At 34.5% G+C, this 14,992-nt stretch overlaps 1 protein-coding gene across 1 annotated transcript in view; it reads left to right on the top strand.

The window, feature by feature from the left end:
* Positions 1–14,992, top strand: part of cachd1 (cache domain containing 1) — a 91,680-nt gene that overhangs the window by 30,502 nt on the left and 46,186 nt on the right. Inside the window, exons 2-3 of the mRNA XM_051111552.1 lie at positions 949–1,011; positions 10,278–10,426. Coding sequence (XP_050967509.1) covers positions 949–1,011; positions 10,278–10,426 — 212 coding nt within the window. The remainder of the gene's footprint in view (positions 1–948; positions 1,012–10,277; positions 10,427–14,992) is intronic.

Genomic DNA, 14,992 nt, shown 5'->3' with positions numbered 1-14,992 from the left:
AAGATTCAGTCTCTCTGAAACCCCTCCTTTCTATGAACTTGCTGTGATTGGCCAGATGGCCGATTCAAATTACTTACGACTCGTTTACACTGTTTGGAGTTGATTAAGTCTTTTAGGAGACAATAACACAATTTATCGTGCACTTTTAGCATTAAAACTTTGCAGATTGATCCACAGCTGTTTTTTTTTTTTTTTTGAATAGTTGTTCATTAATCCCTTGTTTGTCATGAAGTTAAACTGGCCACTGTTCTTCACAGAAATCCTTCTGGTCCCACAAATTCTTTGTTGTTTTTTTTTTTTTTTTTTTCCCTTTCCAACAATGACAGTGAGATCCATCTTTTCACACTAAGAACAACTGAGGCACTCATGCAACTATTACAGAAGCTTCAAACGCTCACTGATCACTGTTTCCTTCAGAAGGAAACACAATGTATTAAGAGTCGGGGGTGAAAACTTTTTGCATTTGAAGATCAAGGTAAATTTATTTTGTCTTCTGGGAAACATGCAAGTATCTTCTGTAGCTTCTTAAGGGCAGTACTAAATGAAAAAATATGATATTTAGGCAAAATAAGAAAAATGTATACATCTTCATTCTGTTCAAAAGTTTTCACCCCCCAGCTCTTAATGCATCGTTTTTTCTTCTGAAGCATCAGTGAGCATTTGAACCTTTTGTAATAGTTGCATATGAGTCCGTCAGTTGTAACAAAGTAACATTAAAGAAGTGTTTTATTGTGCTCCATCTTGAAAAAAATGCTCATTACTGGAAAGCTGAGCTACTCACTACTGAAAAATAAAAAAAAAAGCATTAACCAAAAGTCCTTGTGCATACAGGTCAATTCTGACAGATATTCTACCTGTCATTGCCATTTTTTTTGAGTGTTCAGTCTAGCAGTTCCTTACTTTTATTTGTAAGCTTTCAGTAACTGTTCTCTTTTCTTTTCCACACAGAGAATCTTCAACTCCTTTGTGTACACGGAGAAGACTTCAAATGGTGAAACAGAGGTGCAGCAGGTGAGTTACTCATCGTCATCCCTTGATACCGAGTGAGTGCTTTGTGTGTGTGTGCGTGTGTGTGGTCTAGAGGGGCAAAGGACACCCATTAAAATTCTGCAGTTGCTGTCTGCTGTCTTTGAAGCCATCTTTGTGCTTTCTGCTGCTGAAACACTAATTCCAACCTCTATTGACTGCACTGTGTCCCTCCGTAATAAGCTCTGGAAAAAGCAGAAGATGGTTGCTCATGTTTTAGCTCTTTCTAACATCAATGCATTTGGCTCATGATCAAAACTCTCTGATTAGAAACCATTTAAAAAATGCATTAGGAAAAGAGCTTGTTCAATTACAAACATGCCTGTCTGTCAGTACGAATAACGTTTAATAGAACAAGAAAGGAAAATTATGAATTTTTATTACACCCATGATATAAATGTCTGTTTTAAAGTTATGCTGCCATGGTTTTCAAGGCTTAATGCTGAAATTGTCATATTTTATCAGTGTAAAATGGTTACGTAAAGGAAATTTTTAATCTCATAATTTTTCAGCATTTTGTTTTTTGCAGTTAAAGTTAATTTTAAACAACCAAACTGTAATAATAAAAAAAAAAAAAAATTGTAAAATACTAAACCAAATGATTGGGTGTCACACTAAAGTATAATAATGAATTAGATACACAAAAATCATGCATTTTTAAGGCTTGATATTGTTTTTAATTAGTGCTGTCAAACGATTAATTTAATCATGATTAATCATATCGAAAAAAAACATTATATGTGTTTGTCTATGTTTATTATGTGTATATATAAATACATACTGAATATATTTAGAAAATATTTACATGTATTTGCATGTATTTTTATTATATAAACAAAATATATTTTTACATAATAAATATAGACAGCACTCACACATATATTATGTAAATAAAAACTTATTTCGGATGCGATTAGTCGCAATTAATCGTTTGACAGCACTATTTTTAATGCAAAAAACTTGTAAGATGTGTTTTAAGATATGTAATTATGAATAATTGTGCAAGCTAGCTTTGACCCTTGGATGACTTTCAGTTCATTCCAGGTTTTTCCTTGAATTCATGAAGAAGAATATCATCACAAATAATATATAGTTAAAAATTTAGTACTCTGTTAGACTTTGATCTGCTCAAAATTGTGTATGTATGCATGCATTTCTTTATTGCTCAATTTAATTAATTATTATTAAATATTAATTAAGCTAATTTTTCGAATTAGGACATTCAAATTTTGTGCTGTCAAATGATTAATCATGATTTATGTATAAATACACACATACAATATATATTTTTAAAAATATGTACGTGTTTACAGGTATATATTTATATTCATATAATCAATATTATATATAAATATTTTTCTTAAATATATATGTGTGTGTGTATTTATATATGTAATAAATATACAGAGTACACATTATTTAAACAAAAACTTTTATTTTGGATGCAATTAATCGCAATTACTCGCAATTAATCACAATTAATCGTTTGACAGCACTCATTTTTTAATCATCCTTATTAAGCTATATTCTACAAGACAAAACAACAGAATTTACATATTGTCTTGTTGAAAAGTGTACACACCCTTGTTCCTTAATATTGCATCTGTTGCATCCTTGAGCATAAATAACTTGTTTTTGTCTATAGTACATATATTGTTATGCAGATTCGCAAACGAAATACACAATTTTTTGTGTATTTTTTCATTGCTATATAATTATCTCAAGAATATATTATTATTTGGCGAGGTACATTTTATGAGCCCAACTGTGTATACAGTGTGTGCATATGTGTCATAATATCTAAAAGGAAAATACTAATTTAGGGCACAGTAACCATGGAATTTCATTTCAGTACTTTTCCATCTGAAACTGTGGGAATGCATTTCTTTTCCCCGTCAGTTATAAGACAGTAAGCCTGTCATGTGCTGGTGTGATTTATTCTTGCCATGGGCCTCTCCCTCATGCCTACTCCAGCTTCTGTTTTTGCTGTAAGGCATAAAGAGCTTTCAATGTTAATACACTCTGTTCTGACCGGCCTCAAAACAAATCAGCATGAGTGGCAGCAACTGCGCTCGTACCCTATGAATGTGTTTCTCAGCGACACACACACACACACACACGCCCTGAGCAAGAACGGACAGGTTGTTACTCTTCACTTGGGTTTCCGTGCCAAGAGAATCTCTTTTGTGTGAATTATTCCTGTACGCTGTCTCTCTCTCTTTCGTTCCCTCTCACCTGCAGCTATTTACCGGCTGCTGGTGAGAGATTAAGCCGATCGCTGGCAGGTTTTTCTAGTGACACCTCGACAGCTAATTGCCAAGCAGGGTTTTTGGGGGTAGACGCTGATAAACCGTTCTGCCCGCTGAGGCAATCGAAACCTGAACGTGTTTGATTATGAAGTGACTCAGGCTTTGTCATGCTATAATGCTGTTTTGTTGTTCCTCATTAATTGGCACTGGGTGTACTCAGGAAAAGAGATGGAGACGAAGAATTAAAATGATTACTCGCTCCACTGTTTTGAATCTTGCCGCTGGTGTAGTTGACTAAGCTGAGCAGATTTAGACTTATTTAAGTGTTACATGTGAAACACCCTTTTCCTTTGATCAAATTGAGTCAAGTCTTTTCTACATGTGTGAAAACTACTTGGTGTTAAAATGATTGACTTAAAGAGATAGTTCAGCCAAAAATGAAAATTACCCCATGATTTACTCACCCTCAAGACATCCTAGGTGTATATGACTTTCTTCTTTCAGACAAATGCAGTCAGAGCTAGGTAAGAAATCTCCTGGCTATTCCAAGCTTTATAATGGCAGAACAAAATGTTCCTAAAAAGTTCCATCAAAAGTACTCCACACAGCTCCAGGGGGTTAAACAAAGGCTTTTTGAAGTGAATCAATGTGTCTGTGTATGCAAAATATCCATATTTAAAACTTTATAAACTGTAATCTCTAGCTTCCACTAACTTGTACTCATGTTCACGAGAGAGTGGCGTTGCAGCAGATGATGTAGAACATGGGCGTAGCGTAAGCTCCAGTGAGAAGTGACGAATACAGGAAGCACAGAAGAATTAGAAGTACAAAACAAGGATTTGTAAAGAAAAATGTTGAGGGCTTCAATATAAGCCAAGACTGGTTTTCCTTTGCTGTAAACAAAAATTGTTTCTCAAAAGGCAAGCGCATTCTCATTGGAGCTCATTCTCATCTGCTGGAACCCCACTCTCTTGTGAACGCACAAACGAAAGTTAGCAGAAGCTAGAGATTATGGTTTATAAAGTTTTAAGTGTGGATTATTATTATTATTATTATTATTTTTTTTTTTTACACAAACGCATCGCTTCCTTTTGAAGAAATTTAGTGTTCCCCAGGAACCATGTGGAGCACTTTTTGGGCCCTGTTACACATCAGGCGCAATGTGGCGCCAGGCGCAAGTGATTTTTGCTAGATATATTCATGTCCTGCACCACGTTGTTTAAATAGTGAATGCATTTGCGGTCATTTGTGTGCCCATGGATGTGCTGGTCTAAAAACGATGCGTTTAGGTGCATTGTTGTCGCGTTGCTATTTTGAAGCATCTGAAATAGACTGTGCCATTGACCAACTAAAATCTGGTCTAAAGTCAATGGCGCAATATTTTTGTTTGTTATTTAAAGAGCGCGTTGCACATGCACTATGCTTATTACAATGCACGTACACTCTGCTTATTACACACACAGGGATACGAAGCAGCACACAAACATGCCAAATATTAAAAATGAAAGGATTACAGTGTAAAAGATTATTATTGTGTACATAAATATAAAAATGTCTACATGTCATAATGGATAGTCAATCATTTTTTTATGCAAGCTGTTTTTTTGGTTTCACTTTCGCTTTCGAAAACGATGATGATGGAAAGGGGGTGCACAGTAACTCATTTGAGGGGGCTCGGCCTGTGAATGCCCCCCCCTTGGTGCGGGCCCTGCTCTCTGGAGAACCACTCAGTCTTTGTTCTAGCAAATTCTGCCGGGTAAATAGCGAATATGCCATGCCGTGAGCGCAACTTGCTCTTAAAGGGATTGTGATTGGTTTAATGCACGTTACGCCCAAAACACAGCCATGACTCATTAAGAGGATAGGGACAACCCTTTTAGACTATGTGCCGGGTGCGCAAAAATTGGATTCGGACATGCCCTAAGTGCGCCTGCGCTGTGCACTTTAGACCATGCGCTTAGATCGTTAAAATGGCGCCCTTAATGATGGATGAACGCACTCTTTTGGGGTTCAAAATCTCAGCGCCCATTCACTGCCATTATAAAGCTTGGAAGAGCCAGGACAATATATATATATTTTTTTTTATATAACTCCGATTGCATTTGTTTAAAAGAAGAAAGACATATACACTTTGAGGTTTGAGTAAATGTAAGGGAGTGTTCACATTTGTCATTCTCTGGTGCGATTGCTCTGTTAATGCGGTACAATTGAGTAAATGTGAACGCTGCCATCTGAGCCTTGATGCGCACCAAACAAGCGGACAGAGACCGCTAAAAAAGATGGGTCTCGGGCCGCTTCCAAATGAATTCTGGTGTGCTTCGAATTAAATATGAATGCAACATGGACCAAATAATTCTAAACAAACCAAAAACAGGAAGTAATGACAAGATGCAATGTTATGCAACATGATTTCACAAAGGGAGCAAGTAGTGTATTTAAAACAAAATGAGCAGTGGGCAAACATGGAGCAACAAGGAGGTAAAATGCCTTTTATAAGCTCTTTGTGAGTTCGCAGGTTGTGAAAATAAAATCATATACACGCAACAATGAGCGTTTGGAATTTGGAGTGTTTGTGAGTTCAGTCACAAAATAAAGCAATGAAAAGCCGCATCGTGTCTAACAACACCCCTTAGCTGTTATAAATTCACTGTGAACCACGGCTTCACAGGGTTCATTGCTTTTATAAAACGGTTATTCCATATAAGTAGTAAGGTTTCACAAAATAAAACAGAGCAGATTAAGTGCAACGATATTAATAAAAACAGCATTCTCCCACCAAACAATGTAGTTTCTCAGAAATGGTTGTGGTTGCAGAGCAACACAAATGTAAATAAAAGGTGTATGTTTGTAGAGTAATTTACAACAGCTTTAAATGCAGTTCAACCAATTAGAATCAAGAACCGGAACTATCCGTTTTATCATCATTCATCCCGACCAGTCAGGTTGTGAACGTATCACTATGCCTTTAGGTTCGGTATCTTTAGGTTACAGTGTGAACACTAAGGAGACCAAAGTATCGTTTTCCTTTTTGGTCCGGACCGAATGAACCAAACAAACTGAACTACAAGTGTGAACACACCCTAAATTTTTAGGTGAACTATCACTTTAATAAACAGCAGTATACACAAATACACAAAAGTGTAAAATTTAGAAATGAACAATTGTATATTTGTTTTTATTACATTTATTTTGTGATATGGTGATGCAGTCTATTTGCTGTCTATTCTTAGCTCTGAAATCTGTATTCCAGTAACCTGACCTAGTTTTAGTTTAATAGAGCTCTGAGGTTTGTCTTAAAATCAGAAAGAGAATTTGCATATTCAAGCCTTGTCAATTTCTGAGTTGAAGAATAGAGAATACAGAAAGAATAATGGTTGTAATTGGAGTAAAATGAAGTCTGAATTTTTATTCTGCAGCACGAATAATCCAGTCATACCTTAGGTTTTTAAACCATTGTGTGTTCTTGAAAATATAAGCTCATAACAGGTTGTTTATCCAGTGTTTATCCAGTTTGTCAAGCTTGTTAACTTATATCTATGTCTCTTTAAGTGATTTTAACCAGATGTTATTTTACTCCAACTTAAAAACTTTCTAAAACCCATTAGGAAGTAAATCCAAAGTAAATTAACCTTCCATGTTAGCCAGCAAATGTGTCATATTTGAACAGCTTTTATAGCCATTAGTTTGCAGGAGAAAAAAGAAAAAAAAGAAAAACATTATATGAATTCATTGATTTATACTTATGGTGTCAAGTTCTAGTTGCTCATGTTTGCTTTGTACTGCTTTGTATTGTCTTTTGCTCTATTTATTGTTTTAGTTGACATTTTAGTTCTACATTTCTTATGTATTTTAAAGGTTATAAAACCACACTACAAAATGTGACTACAAATCCCATTATTTTGGGCTCTTCTGAAAAATTTGACTTTCATCAGCTGCTCGTTTGGCAATGCTGTCAACATCTGCCAGTCTTGTGTATGCACACGCATGGTAATGAAGGCCTGGCACTGCTGTTTGTGTGAGTTGAAAAGGCACCCCAGTGGAAAACGGCACCAATTAGGATCATGTCCATGTCTTGTAGGTATACAAAGACAAAGTAAGCCTGTCTTCTTTTAATGTCACCATTTTAATGAGCTAGGACACAGACGTCGTGAAATACCCAAACTAATTTTCACACAGCTTGTCATAAAAGATATTTCTGAATTAGATGATTTGTTTCATTTTAACTGTAGCTTTATGTTTCGTTTTTTGTTTAAAAAATGCAGTTGATATTTAGTAAAATTTAGACTTAAGCCAGGATTGTGAATTGAGCTCAATAACCTGTAACCTTTAATTATCTTTCCACTCTTTCAAGGCTTGAAAGTTTGATTAGATTCTACAAAATTAGATATACTGCTGTTCTGGATAATAGTGTTATTTTCTGACCTGTCTGAAGTGGGAATGTTTCCCTTGGATCGTGAACTTGAAAGAATAACATTGAAGTTTAGCAGTAATGGCTGAAACAGGATTTGATTGGATGCTCACGGTCAATGGGTCATGGTACATTTCTCCAATCCAGGACTTTGAGGAGATTAATAATTGTTTTTTACCTTAAAATTGAATTCCTATGTAAAGTTGTTAATGCAAAAATAATGTTTTGTATGTGTGCATATTTTGATTTACTAAAACATCTGGTGAAAATAAAGTGGCTCATGTGTCTGTAATTTGGAGAAACTCTTGGCTGAGCTGCTGCTCTAGTTAATAACTTTCTCCAGGGAACTCCAGTCTGCATCGGGTAAACCAGAATTCACAGAAACGCGGTTAATCAGCCGTAACTCCTTCACACGAGTGCAGTATAGACTCAAAGCTAAAACAACATCCCAGTTTTCTAAATCCTCTTCTGGTTTATGAACTTGGTTTTCCCTTGTAGCACCAAACCATTTTCCCAGTGCCTGTGGCACTGCAACAGCTGACAATGCATGTCTAATGGTGATCGATTACTAGTCTCCAAGGTTAGTTCAAGCTCTCTTTGATGTAGAGTGCAGGACTAGATTTGGAAAGCGAATTAATCGCACCTTATTTCACAGGACTAATGGAAAGGGGGTTCTCAAACAAGAGTGCATATCAAAGTGACATTTGATTAATTTATGCTGTATTTACAAAAAGGACAGTTTTACATTCAAGCAGTCAACTTAAACCAAAGGTACAACAATTAAAGTTCTCAAACAAAACTGAAAATAAGTGAACTACTTAAGAAATTAATTAATTTTATTTAATTCTATAATTATTAAAGTGTTTTTATAGAAAGCCCATTTCCGTCACTGCATAAAAATAAAACAAGGTAATTGTGACTTTGTAATCTCACAATTCTGACTTTTTTTCCCACAGTTGTGTGATATAAACTTACAGTTCTGACTTTTTTCTCAGAATTGCGTGAAATTAACTCACAATTGCGAATTATAAAATCAGATTTGTGAGAAAAAAAGTTGCAATTTTCAGTCAGAATTCAGAATTGTGAGAAATAAACAGAATTGCAAGTTAATATCTTGCAATTTTTACTTTATAGCAAAGAATTGCTAGTTAAGTCAGAATTGTGAGATATAAACTTGTAATTCTGTGAATATATTTGTATTAATGTTTTTTTGCCTTAAAATTGGACTTTATAATTCGCAATTGTGAGTTTATGTCTCACAATTCTGAGAAACAAATTTGAATTGTAAGAAAAAAGTCAGAATTGCAAATAAAAAAAATCCGAATTACAAGATACAAACTCGCATTTGCAAGAAAAAAATCAGAATTTTGAGTTTTTATTTTGCAGTTCTGACTATTTCTCGCGATTGAGTTTATATCAGGCAATTCTGAGAAACAAGTCAGAATTGTGACTTTATATCTCGCAATACTGACTTCATAACTTGCAGTTGTGAGTTTATATCATGCAGTTCTAAGGAAAAAAGTCAGAATTGTGTGAAGAAAGTCAGTATTGCGTGTAAAAAGTCAGAATTGCAAGATACAAACTCACATTTGCAAGAAAAAATCAGAATTGCGTGTTTTTATTTTGCAGTTGTGACTGTTTCTCGCAAATGAGTTTATATCACGCAATTCTGAGAAAAACGTCAGAATTGACTATCTCGCAATACTGGCTTCATAACTTGCAGTTGTGAGTTAATATCATGCAGTTCTGAGAAAAAAGTCAGAATTGTGACTTTATAACTTGCAAATGTGAATATTTATTTTTTTTTTATCTCGCTGACTTTAACTCACAACAATTACAAGTTCATATCACACACTTTTGAGAAAAAGTCAGAATTGTCTTTATGTCTTGCAATACTGACTTCATAAATTGCAATTGCGAGTTTATATCTGAGGAAAAAAGTCAGAATTGTGACTTTATAACTCACAATTCTGACTTTATATCCTGCATTTTGACTTTTTTCTTGCAAATGTGAGTTTGTATCTAGCAGTTCTAATTTTATAACTCGTAATTATGCATTTACATCTCACAATTCTTTTTTTTTTTTTTTTAAAGAATTGAAATATTATATAAAGTATATTTTACTTTTGTAAATATAAGTCCCTTTTTTTTTTTCTTTTTTTTTTTTTTTTTTACATTTTCTCTGTTTGGCAAAAATTAAAGGGATATTCCAAGAAAATTCTTCAAGTTGTTCCAAATCTGCTGAGCACAAAATAAGAAATTTTGAAGAATGTTGGTAACCAAACAGTTGACATTAGACATTTAACTTCCATAGTATATATATATTATAAAAGTCAATAGCTACCGTCAACTGTTACCAAATTCTTTAAAATATCATATTTTGTGTTAAATGAAATAAACTCATACAGGTTTGGAACAAGTGAAGAGTAAGTTAATGATGACTTTTTTTTTTTTTTTTTTTTTTTTTTAAGAAAAATCTAGGTTAAGTTTAACCCCTAAATAGGAATATCAATGGAACAATCACTGTAACATACAAAAATTATTTTTTCAATTTGACATGCATAGATATTAACACGTGTTTTTCTGATTTTCAGCTTGCAAAAAAGATCCGTGAGAAGTTTAACCGGTACCTCGATGTGGTGAACAGGAACAAACAGGTGGTGGAAGCCTCTTACACAGCCCACCTCACATCCCCTCTCACAGCCATCCAGGACTGCTGCACCATCCCTCCCTCCATGATGGAGTGAGTACTTGTTTACTACACCTTTACTTTAACTTTTTCTCCACAGCACCTTTAAGTGCATTTAAAGCATGTTAAATCTGTGTGAATGTGGTGCGTCGTCATAGTTTGCTTGCTCCGCTGATTTTACTGTGTGTGTGTTTGTAATGGGTGTGACAAAGCTCATGTCAGTGTGAATGAGGAAAGCATTTTTAAATGCCACAAATATTGTTTAAATCACTGAAAGGCATTGATGAGTAAGCGGAGATGTCAGACTGCTCTTTCAAACCTAATCTCTCCCTCTCCCAGTGAGGTTGCAGAGTTTTTGCAGTTTCTTTTGTCTGCTTTGTGTCTTAACTGTCCCTCCCTTCTGTCTGTCTGACTGACTCTGTCTCACTCACACATCCAGACTCATGTTTGGCTCTTCTCTTTTGAATTTTCAACTTCTCTGCAACCCTTTATCTCTGTCTGAAGGATGTTCTCCATCATCCGATGACCTTCTCAACTTCTCAGTCTCTTTCATCCTTTATCGTTTCATATTATTTCCTCTCTCCATCCCCTCACTATCATCTGACATTTTAAAGGTGCTGCTGGTTATTACAATTGAATTATTATTAAGTTGTTTTTTTCCGCCCTCTGCATTTACTTTACCATCACGTTCTATTAATGTTTTCGGTATCCCTCAGCTCTGTCAAGAGAGATGCCATGTTTCCTCATACTTTCACAAAAATTGAATTAGAAAATAGATTAGATTAGAAAAAGGCTCCCACAGTCATGGGAAACATATGAAGAGTTTATTTGCAAAAACAGACGTTTTTCTTTTTCTTTTTTTATTTTCAATAATCATGTTTTTGTGTTTTATTGTGTTAGTTAGCTGTATTTTTTTTTTAGTTATTTTTACTTACTTCAAATAACCCAACTGCAGTTTAATTGAGATTCACTGGAATGCACAATGAAAAAACATGATTTTTTGAAAAATTTGAACTATTTTTGCAAATGAACTCTTCATATATATTTCAATCAATTCAAACGTATTTATAATTTAAATGTTTAAACTGTGTTTTTTTTTTTTTTTTTCAGACCAGGTAGTAGAAATTAATAAAATAGAAATATTATATTATAATAGTTTTGTTTTTTATTATTACTTTTATTCAGTAATGATGCATTAAATTGAACTTTTATGAAATTATTTAAAATAAAGGTAATAATATCACAAAAATATTTGTAATGTAGCACCCGATTTCAAAATTGATAATAAAACTAAACATTTTTTGAGAACCAAATCAGCATATTAAAATGATTTCTGAAGGATCATGTGACCACTGAATACTGTTCAGCTTTATCATCACATAAATAAATGACATTTTAAAATATATTAAAATAGAAAACTTAACATTTCTCAGTATTACTGTATTTTTAATCAGTTAAAGGCAAGCCCTGGTGGGCATAAAAATACTCCTTTAAAAAAACATAATTCGATATACAATAAAATTTAAATCTTTTGCTTTCTCCCTCAAGAATAAGTTTGCTTTGTCAAAATGTGCAGTTCTCAAAGGACTGTTTTGGAAAATGTTTATGTCCCTGAGGCATAGAAACGTCTTTTACGATGTGTTGAAGGGAAGTAAAATTACAGTAGGTATTTAAAAGTCTGCAAATAGAAGTTTACTTCAGGTTTTCCAGTATGTCGTCCAGTATCAAAGTAATAGCGTTGTATACATCACCTGAGGCTTGATGGAAAAAGCGTAAAAAAGCTAGCTAGGAGCTGCTTTATCTTGCAAGACAACACTTGGCTTTATTTATGATTGACACATCATTGGGCCTAAACCTTCACACACCTGCCCAATCAGCTCGGCGATGTTTATCTTAACCTCCTCTTCAAGTTTCCTAACAATGGAATGTATTATACGCCGCTGTGATATTATCATGTTACATCCTGTTAGTGGCTTTTGAAAAGGCTTTCATTCTCAAAATGATGAGCAATATAATGTACATTTTTAAAAACTACTTTTGTCAAGAAGGTTTATAATGGTGTACTTACATGATACGAAAAATCCAGTCATATCAGTGATCTCTAGAAAAAAGTCATTTTATTTTGCACAAGGGTGGTCTGCCCTTATGGTGGCTACAACATTCAGATCTTGTGACCTGCTGTGTCCTATCAAAGTTGCTTTAAGGCATTTCAACTCACTCGGTGGCCATCTTGGGAATGTTTTCTATGCATAAAATAGCATTCTAGTACAACTGCTGTGTGCTTGCTTGGGGGGGAAAGAACCAACATGTCCAAAAAAATGTTTGTCAGGGTTTTTAGTAATATACACTACAAGTCAAAAATTTTTCATGTTGTTTTTTTTTTTTTTTTTTTTGATAAGTCTCTTCTGCTCACCAAGCCTGCATTTATTTGATCCAAAGTACAGCAAGAAAAGTAAAATTTTGAAATATTGTTATTTTAATATAATTGTTTTCTATTTGAATATATTGTAAAATGTAATTTATTCCTGTAATTTCAAAGCTACATTTTTAGCATCATTACTCCAGTCACATGATCCTTCGGAAATCATTCTAATATTCAGATTTTCTGCTTAAAAATATTATAATTATTATAATTATTATGTTGAAAACAGCGGAGTAGAATTTTTTTCGGGTTTCTTTGATGAATAGAGCTTTGTAACATTATAAATGTCTTTATCATCACTTTCGATCCATTTAAAGCATTTTTTAGCAGCAAATCAGAATATTAGAATTATTTCTGAAAGGATCATGTGATTGGAGTAATGATGCTAAAAATTCAGCTTTAAAATCACAGGAATAAATTACATCTTTAAATATATTTAAATAGAAAACAGTTATTTGTAATAGTAAAATTATTTCAGAATTGTACTGTTTTTGCTGTATTTTGGGTCAAATAAATGCAGGCTTGGTGAGCAGAAGAGACTTCTTTAAAAAAAACATTAAAAAAAAATCTTACTGTTCAAAAACTTTTGACTGGTAGTGTGTTTAAAGGCAGTCTGAGAACATTGTTTTCATAAGGTTAAATGACACTACAGTATTGTATGTAAAGGCAGTATAAATGTCAAGATCCCAGCCATATTGACCAGTGAAACATAAACAAAATATTAAATTAAAGATGACATCACACGACATCATTTAAATCTCACGATTTAGACTTTTTCCTCACAATTTTGGGAAGAATGAATATTTCAAAATTGCGAGGACTTAACATACTGACTTTCTTCCCTTGCAATTCCAAGTTTATACCTTGCAGTTCTGTTTTCTTTGTCTCTGCTATGGAATAAAAAAATAAATAAAAAAAAGATAATTGCAACTCTCAAACAGGGTTTCTAGAGATTTAAAGCTTCCATATGACATCTGCTCCGGCATTGTGTCCTCTATCGGACCCCAGTTCAGCTGCCCTCATAAAACCCAGTCATGGCCGAAAGATCAAATGTTTCACACCATATCGATGTCACATCCCCGTCATATATCCCAGCGGTGTCTGTTCTCCCGTGAGCGCTGACCTCTGGCACAGGAGAATGCTTTAATCAACACTCACGCAGACTGCCTCCTGCAACACTTAACCAGCGATGAAACCGTCTAGAAATAGCTTCTTACTCAGGATGCATGTGATCGGCTGCGCTCTCTCTCTCTCTCTGCTTAGGGGGATTTAAGTGTCGGCGGAGTGTTAAGCTACATTTGTGCATTGCCCAAAGGATGGTCTGCAAAACTAATGAAGTTGAAGTGTGTGCTTGTGGAGTCTACGGTCTCCACATGCACATGTGATAAGGCTACAACCGTTATCACCAGTACTAAGGCACGAGCATGTTTTTTTTTGGACCATGGTAATACCATGAAATTCTTGGAAGTATTTTGAGTAACATCTAAATATCATGACGCACATGCATGGTTGATGCAGTGCAATTTTAAAGGATTAGATCACTCCAGAAATAAAATTTCCTGATAATCTTTCTTCAGTCAGAAAGAAATTAAGAAATTATATTTCTCCATATAGTAGATAGGGATGTGCAGGTCTAGTCGACTAGTTGACTAAACAGTACAGCTCCTACTAGTCGACGATGAAAACAATAGTCGACTACACGACAGAAAAAAACCCATGATTTTATCATTGAAATTGCAATAATTTTAACGTTACATTTAAAACATTTTAAATAAGTTAAATTTAAACATTTGAAAAATAATATTGTTTTTAAAAGTGTATCTGGGTGAAAACTACGTATTTACCTCAGACCTCGCATGCCCTTATAGAGACCTCATGACCACGAAAAAGACTAAGGTGAGAAGGAATCCGAAACGTTTTGTGTAAACGGTGTAATATCATGTTGGCTTACAATAACTCTACTGGAGTGATGCATAACAGGCATGTCATAGGCGTTAGCTTAGAAGCTAGCCAAAGCCAGCAAATGTCAGTCAGGGCATTTACTACAACCTGCCGCCTCTGCGATCCCATCCGCGCCGTCTATTCCTCTAAACCAGAGGTCACCAAACTTGATCCTGGAGGGCCGGTGCCCAGCAGAGTTTAGCCTCAGCTTGCCTCAACACACCTGCCTGGAAGTTTCAAGTACACCTATTAAGACC

Source organism: Labeo rohita, chromosome 6 (assembly GCF_022985175.1).
Source record: "Labeo rohita strain BAU-BD-2019 chromosome 6, IGBB_LRoh.1.0, whole genome shotgun sequence".
In the NCBI taxonomy this organism is placed as follows: domain Eukaryota; kingdom Metazoa; phylum Chordata; class Actinopteri; order Cypriniformes; family Cyprinidae; genus Labeo; species Labeo rohita.
Note: the sequence above shows the minus strand (reverse complement) of the source record. Positions and strands in the feature narration are given on the sequence as shown.